General features: G+C 45.2%; 1 protein-coding gene across 1 annotated transcript in view; it reads right to left on the reverse strand.

The window, feature by feature from the left end:
- LOC134965241 (uncharacterized) overlaps positions 1-20,025 on the reverse strand; it is an 89,930-nt gene that overhangs the window by 38,135 nt on the left and 31,770 nt on the right. Inside the window, exons 6-7 of the mRNA XM_063941739.1 lie at positions 16,565-16,592; positions 10,332-10,378 (exon numbers count right to left, since the gene is read on the reverse strand). Coding sequence (XP_063797809.1) covers positions 10,332-10,378; positions 16,565-16,592 — 75 coding nt within the window. The remainder of the gene's footprint in view (positions 1-10,331; positions 10,379-16,564; positions 16,593-20,025) is intronic.

Raw genomic sequence — 20,025 nt, forward strand, 5'->3', positions numbered from 1 at the left:
CTGTGATACTGAGATTTGTCACCATTCCCTGGCTTACGAAGAATGCAGTCTTTAACAAAATGACTGGAATTTCCACAGTAAAGACAGAGGTGTAGCTCCCTACGCCGCTGACGTTCAGCTTCAGAGAGTTTGGGCCGTGGATAGCTCTGATGAACAACTTTTCCTTGCACAGAGGAAGAGACTCTATTAACTGGATGGGACAAAACAGGATCAACAACGTTGGTAGTATTCCTGAAGAGATCAGGCATCACAAAAAGAATACTAGACAAAAGTTCTTGTAACTGTAATAACATCTGGAAGAAAATCTGCAGTTGGTCAGGAGTCTTAGTGCAGAAGGTCAGAGAATCTCTGGAGAAAGAATTCCACTGCAGACACTGTGCTAATTGATGCTGAGTCGACTCCAGACCTTCCAAGCGTCCTGCAATATTGCTTAGGAGGTCCTGCGTCAGACAAACACTTTCGGCCGGGTCCATGTGGCCAGTTCCTACTGTCATGACTGTGGTTTTGTGAACCCGGTGTTAGTGAAGTCTGTGCGGGCGACTGGAGGATTATATGAATACTACCACTGACCTGGTTTGAGAGTGTTGTGAACTCGGGGTTTCTTCCGGTGACTGGGAAGAGGAACCGCAGCAGAGATGGCCGAATCTAGGTTCTCCTCATGCAGGATTAGGTCGGCAGACAGGAGGCACGTGCGGACGCTGAAGGTCTCCTGAAAGACAGAACTGGAAAGGTGCTGATGAATCAGTGAAGATACCAGGTACAACTGTGCTAAAGTGCACTGTTGCTTGGAGACACTAAGATGCTTGGAGAAACTAAGGTGCTAGGAGGCGCGGAGGCGCTTGGAGACACTGAGGTACTAGGAGGCACGGAAGTGCTTGGACGCACTGAGGTGCTTGGAGGTACTGGGGTGCGTAGAGACACTGGGGTGCATAGAGACACTGGGGTGCGTAGAGATACGGAGGTGCTGGAGGCATGAGGTGCTGAGGCACGGGATGCTGAAAGCACAGAGGCACTGGAGGCACGGAAGTGCTTGGACGCACTGAGGTGCTTGGAGGTACTGGGGTGCGTAGAGACACTGGGGTGCGTAGAGACACTGGGGTGCGTAGAGACACGGAGGTGCTGGAGGCACGAGGTGCTGAGGCACGGGATGCTGAAAGCACAGAGGTACTGGAGGCACGGAAGTGCTTGGACGCACTGAGGTGCTTGGAGGTACTGGGGTGCGTAGAGACACTGGGGTGCGAAGAGACACTGGGGTGCGTAGAGACACTGGGGTGCGTAGAGACACTGGGGTGCGTAGAGACACAGAAGCCACAGGGATACGGGAGCTCTGGAGATCACAACTACAACAGCAGTAAAACTGAAACACGACAGCTGTGGTTTTCAGTGGAGAATACGGAATTCAGTACTGTGCCTTTAAGACGAACCACTGCAGCTGTGCCTTTACATCGAGACTCATGGAAATGGTGAAATCAATGGCAACACAAAAGTAAACCAAACGGTAACAAGGGAACAGAGTTTCCACAGGAACTTAGGTACAAAGATTACCTTTAGGGAGCTCAGCTTGAAGACTCACACAAAGCTGTGTGTGACACGAGGAACTGGCCCAGTTTCTAACTCAGCCTCCTGATTTATACTTCTTGGTGATTGGTGAGCAGGATTAGGTGATGCAGAGAGTCTCAGGCTGGCAGAGGATTGAACAACTCTGGGTCAGGTGAACAGTCACTGTCATGTGACTACTCTAGCCAAGGCTGTGATGTAGAATGAGGCCTAGCAGGCCGAGAGAACACTGAAGCCTGAACTTCTGCAAAACACAGGATGCTTGCTTTTAGACCTAAAGTTCAGATTACTGAATTCAGCCTCACACAGGAGATCACCACAGGTGGAGCTAATTAACTATTACCTCTCAGGCAGAGAACTCAGGAAAACTTATAGTGCTGACAAGCTGTTTAACTCCGTGAGTGAAAAGACACAGGATCCAGGACAGATGGCAGGGGTAAGTCACCAAATATAAAACCTACAGTCAGGATTGTGACAAGCTGGATTCCAATTGTCTGATGTTAGAAGTATCACATTGCTGTTTATAGAAGAGGTGATGAAAGAAACCTTTATGTGAACGCATTGTTTTTAAGAAAGGTCAGTTTCAGAAAAATCACGGGCCACAGTAATATAAATATTGAGGAGCTCAGCAGACATTGTCACACTGTTGTTGTTTCTTTGAGGATCATCAGGACAGAAGGACTTTGGATCTTAATAGCAGCGCTTGGAGACTGTTCATCTTGTGTATTTGTGTGTTTAAGAAAGAAGTGGTGTTCTTTTGGACGGGTGCCAAGCTGCAGCTAGGGCGCAAGTCATTGTTTTCTTTTTTATCTGTATATCTTTTACCATATAACTTTGTCTTGCTGCCCACATTTTGTTCTCACATAGAACAAATAGACAAGCACAGATCGATAGTCTCTTTAGAGAAAATAGAGACATCGAATTAACGGATAATAATTTAGAAGAAGCTATGTCTAAATTGGAAAAACTACTTATAAAAGAAAGTAGGATTTGGTGGGAAATAGCTTTCCTTGAAAAATATTGTTCAGAGGGGCTTGTACCGAAAGGTTTGAAAATTGTCAAGGCACCCTCGTTCAATATTGAATCCACTGAGTTTCAGAATGAATGGCAAAAGATTCTAGATGTTTGCTCTTACTCCCTCATGCAACTCATTGTGGGAGAAAAGAGCAAAGTCCTTAAGAATCTAGAAGAAGAGATTGATATCTTAAGATCTCTGGTGGAGCCTTTTTCGGAACTCAGGGATTTTAAAGAAATGGAAGAGGAGGTTACTAGAAAGGTGTCAAGAAATTAAAAGGAGATAAAGGATAAGAAACGGAAGAAATATCTTAGGGATATTGAAGATGTTAAGAAAAAGGATGTAGGAGGAGCATCTAAATCAGAGGAAATTGAGAGAAATGGGATTAGCATGGAGGGGACTCCCAATAGAGTGATCAATAGGAATAACTATAGAAGAAGAACAGGAAAGTACTATGAGAAGAAAAAAACATATCAAACAAATCGATATCAAAATGATAGATATATACATAGAGAGGGGTATGATGGAAGGAAGAATCAGTATGAGGATAGAAGGTTTAATGAAGAAAGAGAGGAGAACAGGGAAGGGGAAAATGAGAGATATCGAGCAGGTCCCAGCCAGAGAGATGCATGAGAGACGCGAGGACAGATCAATCTTAGGGGGAGAGAGAATCATGACAACCCCAATTCTAAAAGGCATTTTTTAGAGGTAAGAGAAAGGAATCACAAGAAGTGGAGGTAACTCATTATCAAACTAAAGCAAGAGGTAAGAGAGGGGGGAAGGGTAGTTCTCTCAATTCAAGGAGAAGGCGTAAGATCAGAGAATTGAATAAAGAGCCTAATATCATACAGGAGGAGAATAATAAGGAGACAGTAATCCCTACTCCCCCGGATTATGAGGTGGAGGGTAAAAATGCCACCAAAGTTTACAACTTAAGTGATTATGAGCTAACCAAGGATGAGGAAGGGATCCTCGGGAAGGGCCTCAAATTTGCCCCATCAAATAGGTGTGACAAATTTGATGTCTTTGTTGATATAGAGAGATTTGTTAGACGACTTACCCTTAAAAGATATTTTGAAGATAAACAAGTATCAAATATACCCCAGGTTGAAGAGAAAATTAAACTAAGACATAAATCTACCTTCTACCCTAGACATAAAAAAGGCAGCTTCATAGAAGTGTTTGAGAAGTCTGTGAAGAATGACCTAGAGAGTATTCATTTGAAACCAAATAGGAAAATTAACCTCACTAGAGAAGAACGTAATGCTATTAAAACTTTAAGAGAAAATAAAAACATAGTAGTTAAGCCCGCTGATAAAGGGGGCAGTGTGGTGGTTTTGAATTTGGAGGACTATAATGCTGAGGTATTTAGACAATTACAGGATGGTGGCACATATAAAAAATTAAGGGGTAATCCTGCGGTCAATATTGAAGATAAATTAAAAACATTTTTGGCTATATACATGTCTAGGCAAGTAATTACTAAGGAAGATAGTGACTTTATTGTCATCGATAGTCCATCTGTACCGGTACTTTATGTACTTCCAAAAATCCACAAAAATAAGGAAAAGCCGCCAGGACGACCTATTGTCGCTGGCACCAATTCCTGCTTGTCGAATTTATCATTCTTTATTGATAGAAAGCTACAACCTATGGTTAAATCAACCCGATCATACCTTAAAGATACAATTGATACCATCAATAGACTGACAGAGATTGAATGGCAGCCATGGCTTATGCTGGTTACAGCGGATGTTACATCGCTGTACACGGTCATAGAGCATGAACACGGTTTGGAAGCAATCCGGTTCTTTTTGGAGAAGTATGGAACCAAAGAGAATCAGAGAGATTTTGTTTTGGAAGGTATCGCTTTGATCCTCAAAAATAATTTTTTCTGGTTTCATGATTCATTTTATTTACAGCTGACGGGTACAGCGATGGGCACCAGGCTGGCGCCTAGCTATGCTAATTTATTTATGGCCTTTTGGGAGGAGCAATCAGTTTTTTAAGGCCATCAGCTAGGCGCCAGCCTGGTGTCGTGGTACCAGTATATCGATGATGTTGTGTTTGTGTGGGGAGGTGATCGCAGTTCCCTGGATACCTTCTGCATACATCTCAACAATAATCGGTATAATATTAAATTGACATTTAATATTAGTGAATTGGAGGTTATTTTTTTGGACCTTAAGATCTATGTAGAAGGTGGTATGATAAAAACCAGTAATTATACAAAGGATACTGATTGTAACGCATTCATTGAGTTTACTAGTAATCATCACAGCAATTGGCTGCACAGTATCCCAATGAGTCAGTTCAATCGTATCCGGAGGAATTGTACGGATATGGAAAAATACATACAGCAGGCGGATATACTACAGGAACAGTTCTTGGAAAAAGGGTATGATCCTCATATAGTGGAAAGAGCACGAGAAGTTGGAATTAATTTAGACCGTACCAATATCTTGAAAAAAGGAAAGAGCAGTGTCAACAGGAGAAGTGGGGATGTAGCCTTCATTACAGGCTATAATAGCCAGTATAAACAAATAGAAGGGATTGTAAGAAAACATTGGGATATCCTAAGTAGGGACCCGGCATTGGAGGGTCATGTCGCTAAAAATCCCAGATTTGCGTAGAGAAGGGCGAGGAATTTGAAGAATGAGATTGTTAATAGTGTCATATCGGTTCTGAAGATGCAGACTAGGATTAAGTCCAAAGGTTTTTACAGGTGCGGCTCATGTAAGATGTGTCGCTCCTGTAAGGACAAAAGAATAAAATCACAGAGTATGTATCATCATATACTAAACAGACGTATCCTATTAGGGAATTTGTGACATGCTCCACTAAGAATTGTGTGTATCTGCTAGAATGTTCTTGTGGATCCCAATATGTTGGACGGACCACTAGAATGCTCAAGACCCGTATGGCGGAACATACTCGTAATATTAAAAACGGTTTAGAAACGCACAATGTCTCACTCCATTTTAAAGATGTTCATAAAAGTGACATTTCTCATCTGACCAGTTTTTGTGCTATTCTATGCGTCAATTCGAACTGGCGTAGGAACGACGATGAGGAGAGATTAGCTAGAGCAGAGATGAGAAAAATCTTTGAACTAAAAACTCTGCATCCGAAAGGTCTCAATATGGACTTTGAGACCAAATGGTTTCTGTAGATCTCAAATAGAGCTTATCATGCATACTGTGATTTGCAATAAATGGACTGTATTGTGTATTGTAGGCTCAGGGTCATGTGTCACATTATGGATTAAGTTCAAGAGACCTACATATATCAGTAGTAGAGTTAATGGTTGCAGCGATTAAAATATTGCACTATAGTTATATTGGTAGTATATATTATCATGTTTAATGGTTGCAGCGATTAGAATATTTTATTAATTCCTTTTTATCTCTCCCCCCTGCTGGTGAATGCGCTATGTGGAGCGGCGATATGCGTTCCACAGCGGCTATGAATCAACTTCCGGTATGCGCTTCAAAGTCCGGAAGTGATGCGTTATGAATACTTCCCGGCTCTATATGTTCCATTAGAGCCATACAGGAAATGACGTCTGCGCTCCAAACACAGGAAGGAGCTCCTCGTAATGAAGATCAGCATGTGAGAGACGTGCAGTACGTGCGGTTTCTATAGCGACGGTGTAAACAAACTGACAAGCCGGGGAAGGAGCAATGACATCATAAACAAACGGGGAGGATCAGGAAATTTGGACTTATTGAAGATGTGGCCATTATGGTCCAGAAACTGGGATGACAATATATGAGGATTTGGACTATCTGGATTATAACCGGATTTTATGGATTACCAATTATTATGAATTTGTGCTGTTTTAGAATGATTTTTAGTAATAATATGAATCTATGTACCTATTTATGATTAATGCATGGAGGTTTATGTGTACATGTTGTTTGGGGAATATCAACTATGTAGAAAGATGTAATTAGACGTCACTGCAACCCCATTGGATGACACTGTCATGTGATAATGGTTAGTGGTTATAAAAGACCGAGAGGGTCACTTCCATAATTACACCCTGAGGAAGGATTTACATCCGAAACGCGTTGGTGCATTGTAGAAGGACCCCAGGCTTGAACCCTACTGCTTATGTTGATTCCCACCTAGATTTATGGTAACTTCTATTTTTTTCGGTGGTGTGACATTAAACCTCTATTCCATCTAAGGGGTGTAAGTTGAAGTGGCCTTGCCTGTCTATAGTGGGTACCTTGTTGTTTTGTTCATTTTTATTGTTTTATGCCACATGTTTGTGGTTAAAATAAACATCAATTTTTAAAATATAAAGAGGACATGGAATTTATCCTTTGAACGTGGAGGAGACCCCTGTGAAAAAAGATACCTTTTGATGCATATAGGGCTTATCAGTAAGGTAAGCTGGGTTCCAATTGTCTGATGTTAGACGTATCACATTGCTGTTTATAGAAGAGGTGATGAAAGAAACCTTTATGTGAATGCATTGTTTTTAAGAAAGGTCAGTTTCAGCAAAATCACGGGCCACAGTAATAGAAATATTGAGGAGCTCAGCAGACGTTGTCACACTGTTGTTGTTTCTTTGAGGATCATCAGGACAGAAGGACTTTGGATCTTAATAGCAGTGCTTGGAGACCGTTCATCTTGTGTATTTGTGTGTTTAAGAAAGGAGTGGTGTTCTTTTGGACGGGTGCTAAGCTGCAGCTAGGGCGCAAGTCATTGTTTTCTTTTTTATCTGCAAGACTACAACATGTTTTAATATAGACGTGCAGTATATTATATGTTACAGTGTTCGATCCTTCCTTCTCTTTATATCAAACCAGTGGCGTAACTACCATAGGTGCAAGCGGTGCGGCTGCTACGGGGCCAGTGATGCCTGGGCATTACTGTATGGGGAATAATGTGGTGCAATGGACATTACTGTGTGGGACATAATGTGGTGCAATGGACATTACTGTATGGGGCATAATGTGGTGCAATGGGCATTACTGTGTGGGACATAATGTGGTGCAATGGACATTACTGTGTGGGGCATAATGTGGTGCAATGGACATTACTGCGTGGGGCATAATGTGGTGCAATGGGCATTACTGTGTGGGACATAATGTGGTGCAATGGACATTACTGTGTGGGGCATAATGTGGTGCAATGGACATTACTGCGTGGGACATAATGTGGTGCAATGGACATTACTGTGTGGGACATAATGTGGTGCAACGAACATTACTGTGTGGGGCATAATGTGGTGCAGTGGGCATTACTGTGTGGGACATAATGTGGTGTAATGGACATTAATGTGTGGGACATAATGTGGTGTAATGGACATTACTGTGTGGGACATAATGTGGTGTAATGGACATTACTGTGTGGGACTTAATGTGGTGTAATGGACATTAATGTGTGGGACATAATGTGGTGTAATGGACATTACTGTGTGGGACATAATGTGGTGCAGTGGGCATTACTGTGTGGGACATAATGTGGTGCAATGGACATTACTGTGTTGGGCATAATGTGGTGCAATGGACATTACTGTGTGGGACATAATGTGGGGCAGTGGGCATTACTGTGTGGGACATAATGTGGTGCAATGGACATTACTGTGTGGGACATAATGTGGTGCAGTGGGCATTACTGTGTGGGACATAATGTGGTGTAATGGACATTACTGTGTGGGACATAATATGGTGCAGTGGGCATTACTGTGTGGGACATAATGTGGTGTAATGGACATTACTGTGTGGGACATAATATGGTGCAGTGGACATTACTGTGTGGGACATAATGTGGGGCAGTGGGCATTACTGTGTGGGACATAATGTGGTGTAATGGACATTAATGTGTGGGACATAATGTGGTGTAATGGACATTACTGTGTGGGACATAATGTGGTGCAATGGACATTACTGTGTGGGACATAATGTGGTGTAATGGACATTAATGTGTGGGACATAATGTGGTGTAATGGACATTAATGTGTGGGACATAATGTGGTGTAATGGACATTACTGTGTGGGACATAATGTGGTGTAATGGACATTAATGTGTGGGACATAATGTGGTGTAATGGACATTACTGTGTGGGACATAACATGGTGCAGTGGGCATTACTGTGTGGGACATAATGTGGTGTAATGGACATTAATGTGTGGGACATAATGTGGTGTAATGGACATTACTGTGTGGGACATAATGTGGTGCAGTGGACATTACTGTGTGGGACATAATGTGGGGCAGAGGGCATTACTGTGTGGGGCATAATATGGTGTAATGGGCATTACTGTGTGGGACATAATGTGGTGTAATGGACATTACTGTGTGGGACATAATGTGGTGTAATGGACATTAATGTGTGGGACATAATGTGGTGTAGTGGACATTATTGTGTGGGACATAATGTGGTGCAGTGGGCATTACTGTGTGGGACATAATGTGGTGTAATAGACATTAATGTGTGGGACATAATGTGGTGTAATGGACATTACTGTGTGGGACATAATGTGGTGTAATGGACATTATTGTGTGGGACATAATGTGGTGTAATGGACATTAATGTGTGGGACATAATGTGGTGTAATGGACATTATTGTGTGGGACATAATGTGGTGCAACGGACATTACTGTGTGGGGCATAATGTGGTGCAACGGACATTACTGTGTGGGACATAATGTGGTGTAATGGACATTATTGTGTGGGACATAATGTGGTGTAATGGACATTAATGTGTGGGACATAATGTGGTGTAATGGATATTATTGTGTGGGACATAATGTGGTGCAACGGACATTACTGTGTGGGGCATAATGTGGTGCAACGGACATTACTGTGTGGGGCATAATGTGGTGCAATGGACATTACTGTGTGGGACATAATGTGGTGCAACGGACATTAATGTGTGGGACATAATGTGGTGTAATGGACATTACTGTGTGGGACATAATGTGGTGCAGTGGGCATTACTGTGTGGGACATAATGTGGTGCAGTGGGCATTACTGTGTGAGACATAATGTGGTGTAATGGACATTACTGTGTGGGACATAATGTGGTGCAGTGGGCATTACTGTGTGGGACATAATGTGGTGCAGTGGGCATTACTGTGTGGGACATAATGTGGGGCAGAGGGCATTACTGTGTGGGACATAATGTGGTGTAATGGACATTACTGTGTGGGACATAATGTGGTGTAATGGACATTACTGTGTGGGACATAATGTGGTGCAGTGGGCATTACTGTGTGGGACATAATGTGGGGCAGAGGGCATTACTGTGTGGGGCATAATATGGTGTAATGGGCATTACTACTGCGTGGCATAACGTAGTGTAAGGGGTCCTACTACTGCATGGCATAACATGAATGGGCTCTACTGTGTAGGGAAAGCATGGCTGCTGGATGGGCACTGCTACACCCTTGATGGCAGAATCACAGGGGGCGGGGCGGGGGGCGCTACAGTAGCTAAGGTGCTGCATTATTTGCTAAGTACAGTAAAAGGCATATAGAATGATAGCAGTGTCAGGTCATTGTGCTCTGTAGTATGGATCAAATTTGCTGCAAAAATGTCAGCTGTACACTTAAAGTTAAATAACACTGGGGAAGTATGTAAAATTCCATATCTGGATGTATGAAACTATTATTTGGTGGTACAGCTTGAAAAATATCCCTCACTACTAACTCCATTTAATCTTCCCTTTATCTACAGTAATTGTATATACTGTATACTAAAACTGTTGCTCTTATAATATTTGTTGCTGATGTTACTTACATGTTGCCTCAATTGTAGTATCTGCATCAACATTTTCTGGAAAATCACTGTAATATTGAAACAAGATGTCATGTTTTGTAAGTCATCACATTCAATAGTTGTCCCTGTTTTTAGGATTACATTGGATTTCAGAGTGCAACGTTATGAAATCATTGTAGTTTGTTCAGTTAAGGATTGAGTTTGCTTCAGTTAAAACATTAAAATAAGAAACCAGAACTGGAAGACCCCAAAAAATATATTTTTATCAAATTTTGTGAAATGTTGCTTCTAATGTACATCATTCCACCAGAGAGGAATATTCTGTGGCTTTATACAACTTGGAGGTATATTGCCACCACGTGGAAATGTAGCAGAATGCTCTGTAAACTTACTTTATCAAAGTCTATAATAACATTCTAGAAAGTGTCAGTAGTAACAGCGTATACACCTGTTATACCACTTTCACACCGATCATGGACCCGGGAAAAACCTAGGTAATTTGTTGGTGTGGATGGGTCTAACTGGGATTTATGCCCCGGCTCCACCACCCTGGTCTTGACCAGGATTTCTCTCTGGTCTGAGCCAGATATGGTACAACATGAAAGGGTGTTCTTTGGTTATTCTATGCAGCTTATGTTAAAAGGAGCTCAGTGAGCTCCTTTTAATACCCCTTTCGGTCTGAAAGGGGTATGGTCCTGGGAAAATCCCTGGTCATAAACCAATTCACACTAACACAACCTGAGTTTTTCCTGGTCTTTGCCTCAATGCGAAAAAGGTGTCAACACAGGCTGAAACCGTGTTCATTATCTCGACTCGGACCCTGGATTTTGGTGTGAAAAGGGTATTAAAGGGATGCATAATTATTCATACAACTCCATGCCTAGTATGCTTATTCTGTTCCTCAGTAAATATAAAATTTAAATGTGCATTTTCCTTAACATAATGAACATCTCTAAAGCATGAACCCAATACTGAACTTAAGCAGCTTCACATTATTGGATGTGTCTCTAAAATGGCCGTCATTCAGATGTGGTTGGAGGTGCACCCTGATGCAGAAAGTACCAATGTTCAGTACTCATGAGAGACCTGTGCTGTAGTTAGGTAGTGTCTCTCCCGCTCACTCCCCTTCCTTCTCTCTTTCCCTGACACTGTATCTCTCTCCCCCTCTCTCTTTCCATGACACTCCCTCTCTCTGTCTCCCTGCAAGACTCTCTCTCTCTTTGCACTGTCTCTCTTCTCTCTCCCTGACATTGGGGGTAATTCTGAGTTGATCGCAGCAGCAAGTTTGTTAGCAATTGGGCAAAACCACGTGCACTGCAGGGGGGGCAGATATAACATGTGCAGAGAGAGTTAGATTTGGGTAGGTTATTTTGTTTCTGTGCGGGGTAAACACTGGCTGCTTTATTTTTACACTGCAATTTAGATTGCAGATTGAACACATCACAGCCAAATCTAACTCTTTCTGCACATGTTATATCTGCCCCCCCTGCAGTGCACATGGTTTTGCCCAACTGCTAACAAAATTCCTGCTGCGATCAACTTGGAATTACCCCCACTCTCTCCCTCTCTCTATCTATCTTTCTCCCTCACACTGGGGCAGATTTATTAAGCCTAGAGAAGTGATAAAGTGGAATATGATAATGCACCAGTCAATCAGCTCCTAACTGCCATGTCACAAGCTGGGTTTGAAAAATGACAGTTAGGAGCTGACTGGCTGGTGCTTTATCATCTTCCACTTTATCACTTCACCAGGCTGTCTCTCTCTCCCTTTCTCTCTGCCTGACACTGTCAGTTGCCCCTGTCACTTGGTCCAGTCCATGCTGTGTTGCCATTGCACTGCATAGAATAAATGACACAGCTGTGCCTGCCCTTCCCTGCTCTCTACTGCATACGTGCCTACCTGACCCTCTCCATGAGGGAGAAAATGCTCTGTTCCTGGACTTTCCTGGTAATGTATGATTGCCATCACCTGTGGTGAAACACTTTCTTATCAATTAACTAGCTCACCACAGGTGATGGCAATCATACATTACCAGGAAAGTCCAGGAACAGAGCATTTTCTCCCTCATGGAGATTGTCAGGTAGGCAAGTATGCTTACTGCCACCGCGGCCCAGGCCATTAAAGAGGACCAGCTGAGCAGGATTGATCACCACCCATCAGTAACTGTGTACTTCAAGCAGTTCCACCACTGCCCGGCCACTGCTCCCTCTACAGAAACCCTCCCTGTCTGGCAGTCCCACCCATGAGTCAGTGGCAACATTGACTGACAACCCAGCAGCCTGAGCCTGCACTAACAACAAAGACAGTGGTGTGCTACTGTATGTCAAATGACAGTGCATTTTTATTTTCATTTTGCATTATATATATAGTGGGGTATGAGAAGTTTGAGGGCACCTGGGAATGTTCTGCTGCGTGATCAGGCTAATGACACCCTCACCACACCCCAGCGGTGGTACTCTATTGGCACATACAGGTGAGGGATGTGTGGGTGTGAGGATCAAGGGTGTGGGTATCCATGTACAGGGCACCAAGATTTACGTTGCTGGCCCTGGAAGTATGTACTGTACTACAGTAATTACATACAGGACTGCCGGAGTTAGCTTTATTGTGTAGATGAAGCTTCATAAGCAGGTGCCTCATAAATTAATATTCTCTGCTTGGGAAATAAATTCAAACAACAAATGTGATAATAATAAGGGACAACCTGCATATCTGTCACAATGCAATAAAGTGAATGTCTGGGACATTATATTTCTGAAGTACTGAGTGGGAAGAATAAATAAATAAATAGCAATTTATGTGAAAGCATACATAAATGATACATGTTGCCATGTTGTTTGCTGTGCAGTTAAAAATGACCGATGATGAGAATTCCGGCAGGGGCAAGGTAAGTATACTTACCTTACTCCAATGCCCCCCAACCTTAACCCTCCCTTCCCGCAGGCAAAACCTAACCCTCCACCGCAGCAGCCTAACCATAACCCTCCTTATTGGTACCTAAACCTAACCCCCCCTTCCCGGCAGCCTAACCATAACCCTTCCCGTGGGTGCCTAAACCCAACCCCCCCTCTATGAAGCCTAAACCTAATCCCCCTCCCCGCGTAAACCTAACTAGACCCTGCGCGGCTTACCTGTCCGATGGTCTGGCAAACGCTTGTTCGGGATCCCGGTGGTCAGGATTCCGGCCCAAGGATTGTGATCCTAGTCAGGATGCCGGTGTCAGCATACTGAGTCGTGTCAGGATTCCGGAGTCAGTATTACGACTGCCGGGATCCTGACCGCTGGGATTCTGACTGGATCCCTTGTCAACACCATTTATTAATGCTGGAAAGGTAAATGTGAGCAAGACTGCAAAACTGCTAACCTTATATTGTGGGTAATTCAGACCTGATCGTAGTAGCAAATTTGTTAGCATTTGGGCAAAACCATGAGGCTGATTCAGACCTGATCGGTGCTGTGCATTTTCGCACAGCAGCGATCAGGTCTGAACTGCGCATGCGCCAACACCGCAGTGCGCCGGCGCATGGCAGAAAGCTGACGGCTGTCATAGCGCTGTGATTGCCTCTGCCTGATTGACAGGCAGAGGCGGTCACTGGGCGGGAGGGGGCGGGCCAGCGACACTTAGCCGCCGTTTAGGGGGCGCAGTCCTGGCCGTGCAGGCATGCCCGGACCATTGGGGGGACAGGCCGCGTTGGTTGCGTGACATCACACGCAGCAGCTGCGACCCAGGCATCGACGAGTAACTCCCTGCTAGCGAGCAGGAGCTGCGCTGGCAGGGAGCTACTCCTGAAGTACAAAATCATCGCAGCTGTGTAATGCTTTTGTACTTGTGTGACGGGGCAGGGACTGACATGCGGGGTGGACTAGCCCTGTGCTAGGTGTCCCCCCGCATGTCAGTGTGACTGATCGAAGATGTGCTAAATTTAGCACATCTACGATTAGGTCTGAATTAGCCCTCATGTGCACTGCCAGTGTGGCAGATATAACATTTGCAGAGAGAGTTAGATTTGGGTGGGTTATATTGTTTCTGTGCAGGGTAAATACTGGCTGCTTTATTTTTACACTGCAAATTAGATTTCAATTTGAACACACCCCACCCAAATATAACTCTCTCTGCACATGTTATATCTGCCCCCCCCACCCCTGCAGTGCACATGGGCCCTCATTCCGAGTTGTTCGCTCGGTATTTTTCATCGCATCGCAGTGAAAATCCGCTTAGTACGCATGCGCAATGTTCGCACTGCGACTGCGCCAAGTAACTTTACTATGATGAAAGTATTTTTACTCACGGCTTTTTCTTCGCTCCGGCGATCGTAATGTGATTGACAGGAAATGGGTGTTACTGGGCGGAAACACGGCGTTTCAGGGGCGTGTGGCTGAAAACGCTACCGTTTCCGGAAAAAACGCAGGAGTGGCCGGGGAAACGGTGGGAGTGCCTGGGCGAACGCTGGGTGTGTTTGTGACGTCAACCAGGAACGACAAGCACTGAAATGATCGCACAGGCAGAGTAAGTCTGGAGCTACTCTGAAACTGCTAAGTAGTTAGTAATCGCAATATTGCGAATACATCGGTCGCAATTTTAAGAAGCTAAGATTCACTCCCAGTAGGCGGTGGCTTAGCGTGTGTAACTCTGCTAAAATCGCCTTGCGACCGATCAACTCGGAATGAGGGCCATGGTTTTGCCCAACTGCTAACAAATTTGTTGTTATGATCAGGTCTGAATTACCCCCATTGTACTGTACAAAATTATGGATGGAACAAACATAATAAAACAAATAAAAAAAATAGCTAAAGAGTGTTAGCTATAAGTCAGGGATGGGGAACCTCCGGCCCGCGGGCCGTATAAGGCCCGTGAAGCCGTTTGATCCGGCCCACCCACTACTCTCAGTGAGACACGCCGCCGCACAGTCCGGCGGCAGCGTTTCTCAGCTGTCACCACACGGAGGAGAGCACGGCTATTGTCGGGTGGCGGCGGCGTTTAGGACCTGAAACCAGCCGCCGGTTCGTGAGCCAATCAGAGCTCGCGGACCGGCAGCCAATCAGGAGCCGCGGCTGCCGGTCCGCGAGCTCTGATTGGCTCTCGAACCGGCAGCTGGTTTCAAGTCTTACACACCGCCGCCCAACATAGCCGCGCTCTCCTCCATGTACCCGCGGAAAGGAGCGGTAAGCGGGGGGGGGCATCTGTATACCTGGCACTGTGGGGGCATCTGTATACCTGGCACTGTGGGGGTCATCTGTATACCTGGCACTGTGGGGGCATCTGTATACCTGGCACTGTGGGGACATCTGTATACCTGGCACTGTGAGGGGCATTTGTATACCTGGCACTGTGGGGGCATCTGTATACCTGGCACTGTGAGGGGCATTTGTATACCTGGCACTGTGGGGGCATCTGTATACCTGGCACTGAGGGGCATTTGTATACCTGGCACTGTGGGGGCATCTGTATACCCGGCACTGTTGGGACATCTGTAAACCTGGCACTGTGGGGGCATCTGTATACCTGGCACTGTGAGGGGCATTTGTATACCTGGCACTGTGGGGGCATCTGTATACCTGGCACTGTGGGGACATCTGTATACCTGGCACTGTGAGGGGCATTTGTATACCTGGCACTGTGGGGGCATCTGTATACCTGGCACTGTGAGGGGCATTTGTATGCCTGGCACTGTGGGGGTCATCTGTATACCTGGCACTGTGGGGGCATCTGTATACCTGGCACTGTGGGGACATCTGTATACCTGGCACTGTGGGGGCATCTGTATACCCGGCACTGTGGGGACATCTGTATACCTGGCACTGTGGGGGCATCTGTATACCTGGCACTGTGAGGGGCATTTGTATACCTGGCACTGTGGGGGCATCTGTATACCTGGCACTGTGAGGGGCATTTGTATGCCTGGCACTGTGGGGGCATCTGTATACCTGGCACTGTGAGGGGCATTTGTATACCTGGCACTGTGGGGGCAATTGTGGATCTGGCACTGCACTATTGGGGGCATATGTGTATCACGTCCCATTTTAACTGGCCACACCCATTTTTTGGGCGCGCCCGGGGGCAGACTTGTATGGCCCCCGAAGGATTTTATAGATATCCAAATGGCCCTCGGTAGAAAAAAGGTTCCCCACCCCTGCTATAAGTAAACAATAATGAACAAAATGAACTTTATATCATCTAGTCATCTGGAAGGTATTTGCTTACAATCAGTAAGATACACATCTTTTAATGATACATTTATTACACATACTGCACCTGGTCTTCATTTTCCGTTTGGAGGATTCTGTTGATTAAAAATAAAAGTTAGTATTTTGTTATAAATATAGCTTGATTAACTATAAATGGCTCTACACTTGTTCCTGTTCTAATAATTTAAAATTCTACTGTACATCTTCCACTGGAATAAGTTTACATTGGCTTCATTATTAGTCATTAATTATATGCTTGATCTGGTGAGAGGATAAAATTGAGCTGCTTATTGCGATATCTGTATAGATGTCATCATGTTGGAATGTACTGACAGTTGCTATGAACAGTGGTCCTGAATCAGAGAAGTACGCAATGCTGATATTTCCAGAGTTAAGCATACATGATCACACTGTGCACTCGCCAAAGTACCTCAGTGATGCCGCTTGCAGTGAGGAGTTCTTTCCAAATTAACAGTCAGGGACAGTCTAGGGGCAGCTTCAGGAAATGGTGCAAAAATGTAGGTGTGTCATGTTTTCAGGGCATGTCTCCGCCTACACCTGCCATCCAGTACACAGAAAACATGGTGCCAGCGTATCAGTTCACATGGTCATTTTACATGGCCATACAACATACTTGCCTACTTTTGAAAACTAGTTTCAGGGAGACTGCAGGTGATGTTATACTACGCGCGTGCAGTGCGTCGTTGAGGGGGTGTGACTAGACACATCTAGCTCCACCTATGGGCGTTTCTATTGCCACTCAGGGGTGTGTCCTGCAGCGGCAAATGAAAACTACAGTACCATAGTGCGCAGGGGGGGTGCCTGGTGCGCACAGGCACCCCCTAATGTCTGGCACCCCGATCTCACATGCCTGATGCAGCGATTGCCGAGCATGCTGATCACTGTCCCCTCTGCGCTGCACCCTGTCAGGACTGCATTACTGATCGGGCGCCTGGGTTAATCAAGGGTGCCACTGCCACCGGCTTTCAAACTCCCGGCTCCACCTCCATGTACAAAAACAGCATGATGTGACGTGATTACATAATGCTGCTCGCACGCCCACCCGTCACACCCGCCACATGCCCACCTCTCTCCTTCTATGCTATGCCAACGCCAGTCACTGATGAGGATCAGCATGCAGCCAGCGTTCCTCTTAGGAAGACAAATTCAATACTGGCGGCCGGCAGCAGCACTGACACGTCACTCGTTTTTCCAGCAGCAGCAGTACTAGTCTTCGACTGTGGGTGTCAGTGAGTGACTGACTTGTAAGTAAGCTGCTGCAGCTTGCAGGGGAAAGAGAGGGGGAGCCAGACCAGGCTGAGGAGGAGCAGTGTAATTGCAGTGAGTGCCATCAGGGGTGTTTGTTTGGTACACACCACATCATCTGACAATGAATCTGCTGTATTAGGATTGGTACAAGGGTGGATATTTTATATTGCGTTGACCGTCAATAGATGGTGCTAGACACGCCCAAAAGGCGGTGCTAGACACACCCCTCCGACGGTGCACCCCCTAATAAAATGTGCTGAGCACGCCTATGTACAGTACTAAGGGGTCTATTCATGAAACAGTGAAAAGAGTGGAGAAAAGGACCAGTGGAGAAGTTGCCTATGGCAACCAATCAGCTTTGAAGGAAGCCTTTATCAAGTACATTCTATAAAATGTAAGGGAGATGCTGATTGGTTGCCATGGGCAACTTCTCAACTGGTCTGTTTCTCCACTCTTTTCACTGCTGCATGAACAGACCCCTAAGTGCAGCTTCCTGCCTTACCCTGAGGGGTTTGTGTCTTCGTGGCATGTTAAGTCACAAGGGTACTTCAAATTGATGAGACAACATTTCCAGAATGCGTTCCAATGTTTCTGAATTTAATTGTTTCCTCGGGGAACACTCATGTAGGGCGCTAATAAAGTATCAATATAGCCACATGTGCAAAATAGCTACATAAATAATTATGAAAATAAAACATATATGATAGAACCGTATACCACCTAAAATAAAGTTTGACAACAAGACATAAATCAGAAATGCAGAGCAGTGAAAAAAGCACCACCTGTAAGACTACAAGCACTTATAAACTGGACACCTATATCAACTATGGGCCCGATTCAGACCTTATCACTGCTGTGTGTTTTCACACAGTGGACGATTATAGAACTACTGCACATGCGTATGCACCACAATGCGCATGTACGACGGACAGCAGCGACAGGATGATGCAAAAATTTTGATTGCATGGGCGTTTGCAAGGTGATTGACAGGAAGAGGCCGTTTGTGATGGTAACTGACCGTTTTCTGGGAGTGTCAAGAAAAACACAGGCGTTCCCAAGCGTTCTCAGGGTGGGTGTCTGACGTTAGCTCCGGCCCCGATCAGCCTGATATCTTTGCACTGGAGGAGTAAATATTGAGCTACGCACAGACTGCACAGACTGGAAAACACATTTGATGGTGAGTGAGCTGCGACCGGACTGGCAGCTGTCTGCTGACTGAGGGGAATTTTCACACAGCGTACACGTGCATTCGCACACTTGCACAGGGCGAGTTTACACTCACTCTGGGCGGCGACTCTCTGTTCGCAGAACAGTGTAATTTGTAGCACAGCGATCAGGTCAAAGCCACCTCAGGATGAAACATATGCCACAGCCACCTCTTACACACATGTACACCAACCCTGCACCCAGCAACCTCCCGCACACACATATTCCCTAGCCCTGCACTGAGCAACCTCCCCCATACACATATACCCTAGCCCTGCCCCAGCAACCACCCCACACACATCTACCCTAGCCCTGCATCCAGCAACCTCCCTCACACACTTATACCCTAGTTCAGCCCCAGCAACCTCCCACACACACTTACACCCTAGTTCTGCCCCAGCAACCTCCCACACACACGAATACCCTAGTTCTGCCTCAGCAACCTCCCACTTACACTTATACCCTAGCCCTGCACCCAGCAACTACCCCCACACACATATACCATAGCCCAGCAACCTCCCACACACACTTATACCCTAGCCCAGCAATGCACAAAATGGAAAGCTGCTCAATCAGATTGTAATGTCACTCAGGTGCTAAAAGGGAGGGGTAATTCTGTGTAGGAAAAAACTATGTGTTCCCTAATGCACACCGAGTGAAAAATATTACTACATAATAGTCAGATAATACGGAGATCTTAGTTGCGTATGTATGCAGATATAGGGTTAAGCCCCCAGGCCGATCGACAAGGCTTCTCCGTCACTGGGGGTCCCTAATACTAGGTATGGGTCCGGGGTGCAGGACCCCACAATGTCAGCACAGGTCGGCCACCCCAGGTCAGCACACAGGTGAGAATTAATAGGGGTTAATAAGAAGCACAGAAGTGCTATGTAAGTGGTGTGATTAAAATAATATATACAAAGTGATAGGGAAAATCATAAGTGTTAATAAAGTGTTAGGGTGTGCCGACCTGAAGCAGCCCAGCCATACCGACACAGGGGCCACCGCACCCCACACCCACCCCATAAATAATTAGAAATATGTCTGGGTTAA

This window comes from Pseudophryne corroboree, chromosome 10 (assembly GCF_028390025.1).
Source record: "Pseudophryne corroboree isolate aPseCor3 chromosome 10, aPseCor3.hap2, whole genome shotgun sequence".
Classification (NCBI taxonomy): Eukaryota; Metazoa; Chordata; class Amphibia; order Anura; family Myobatrachidae; genus Pseudophryne; species Pseudophryne corroboree.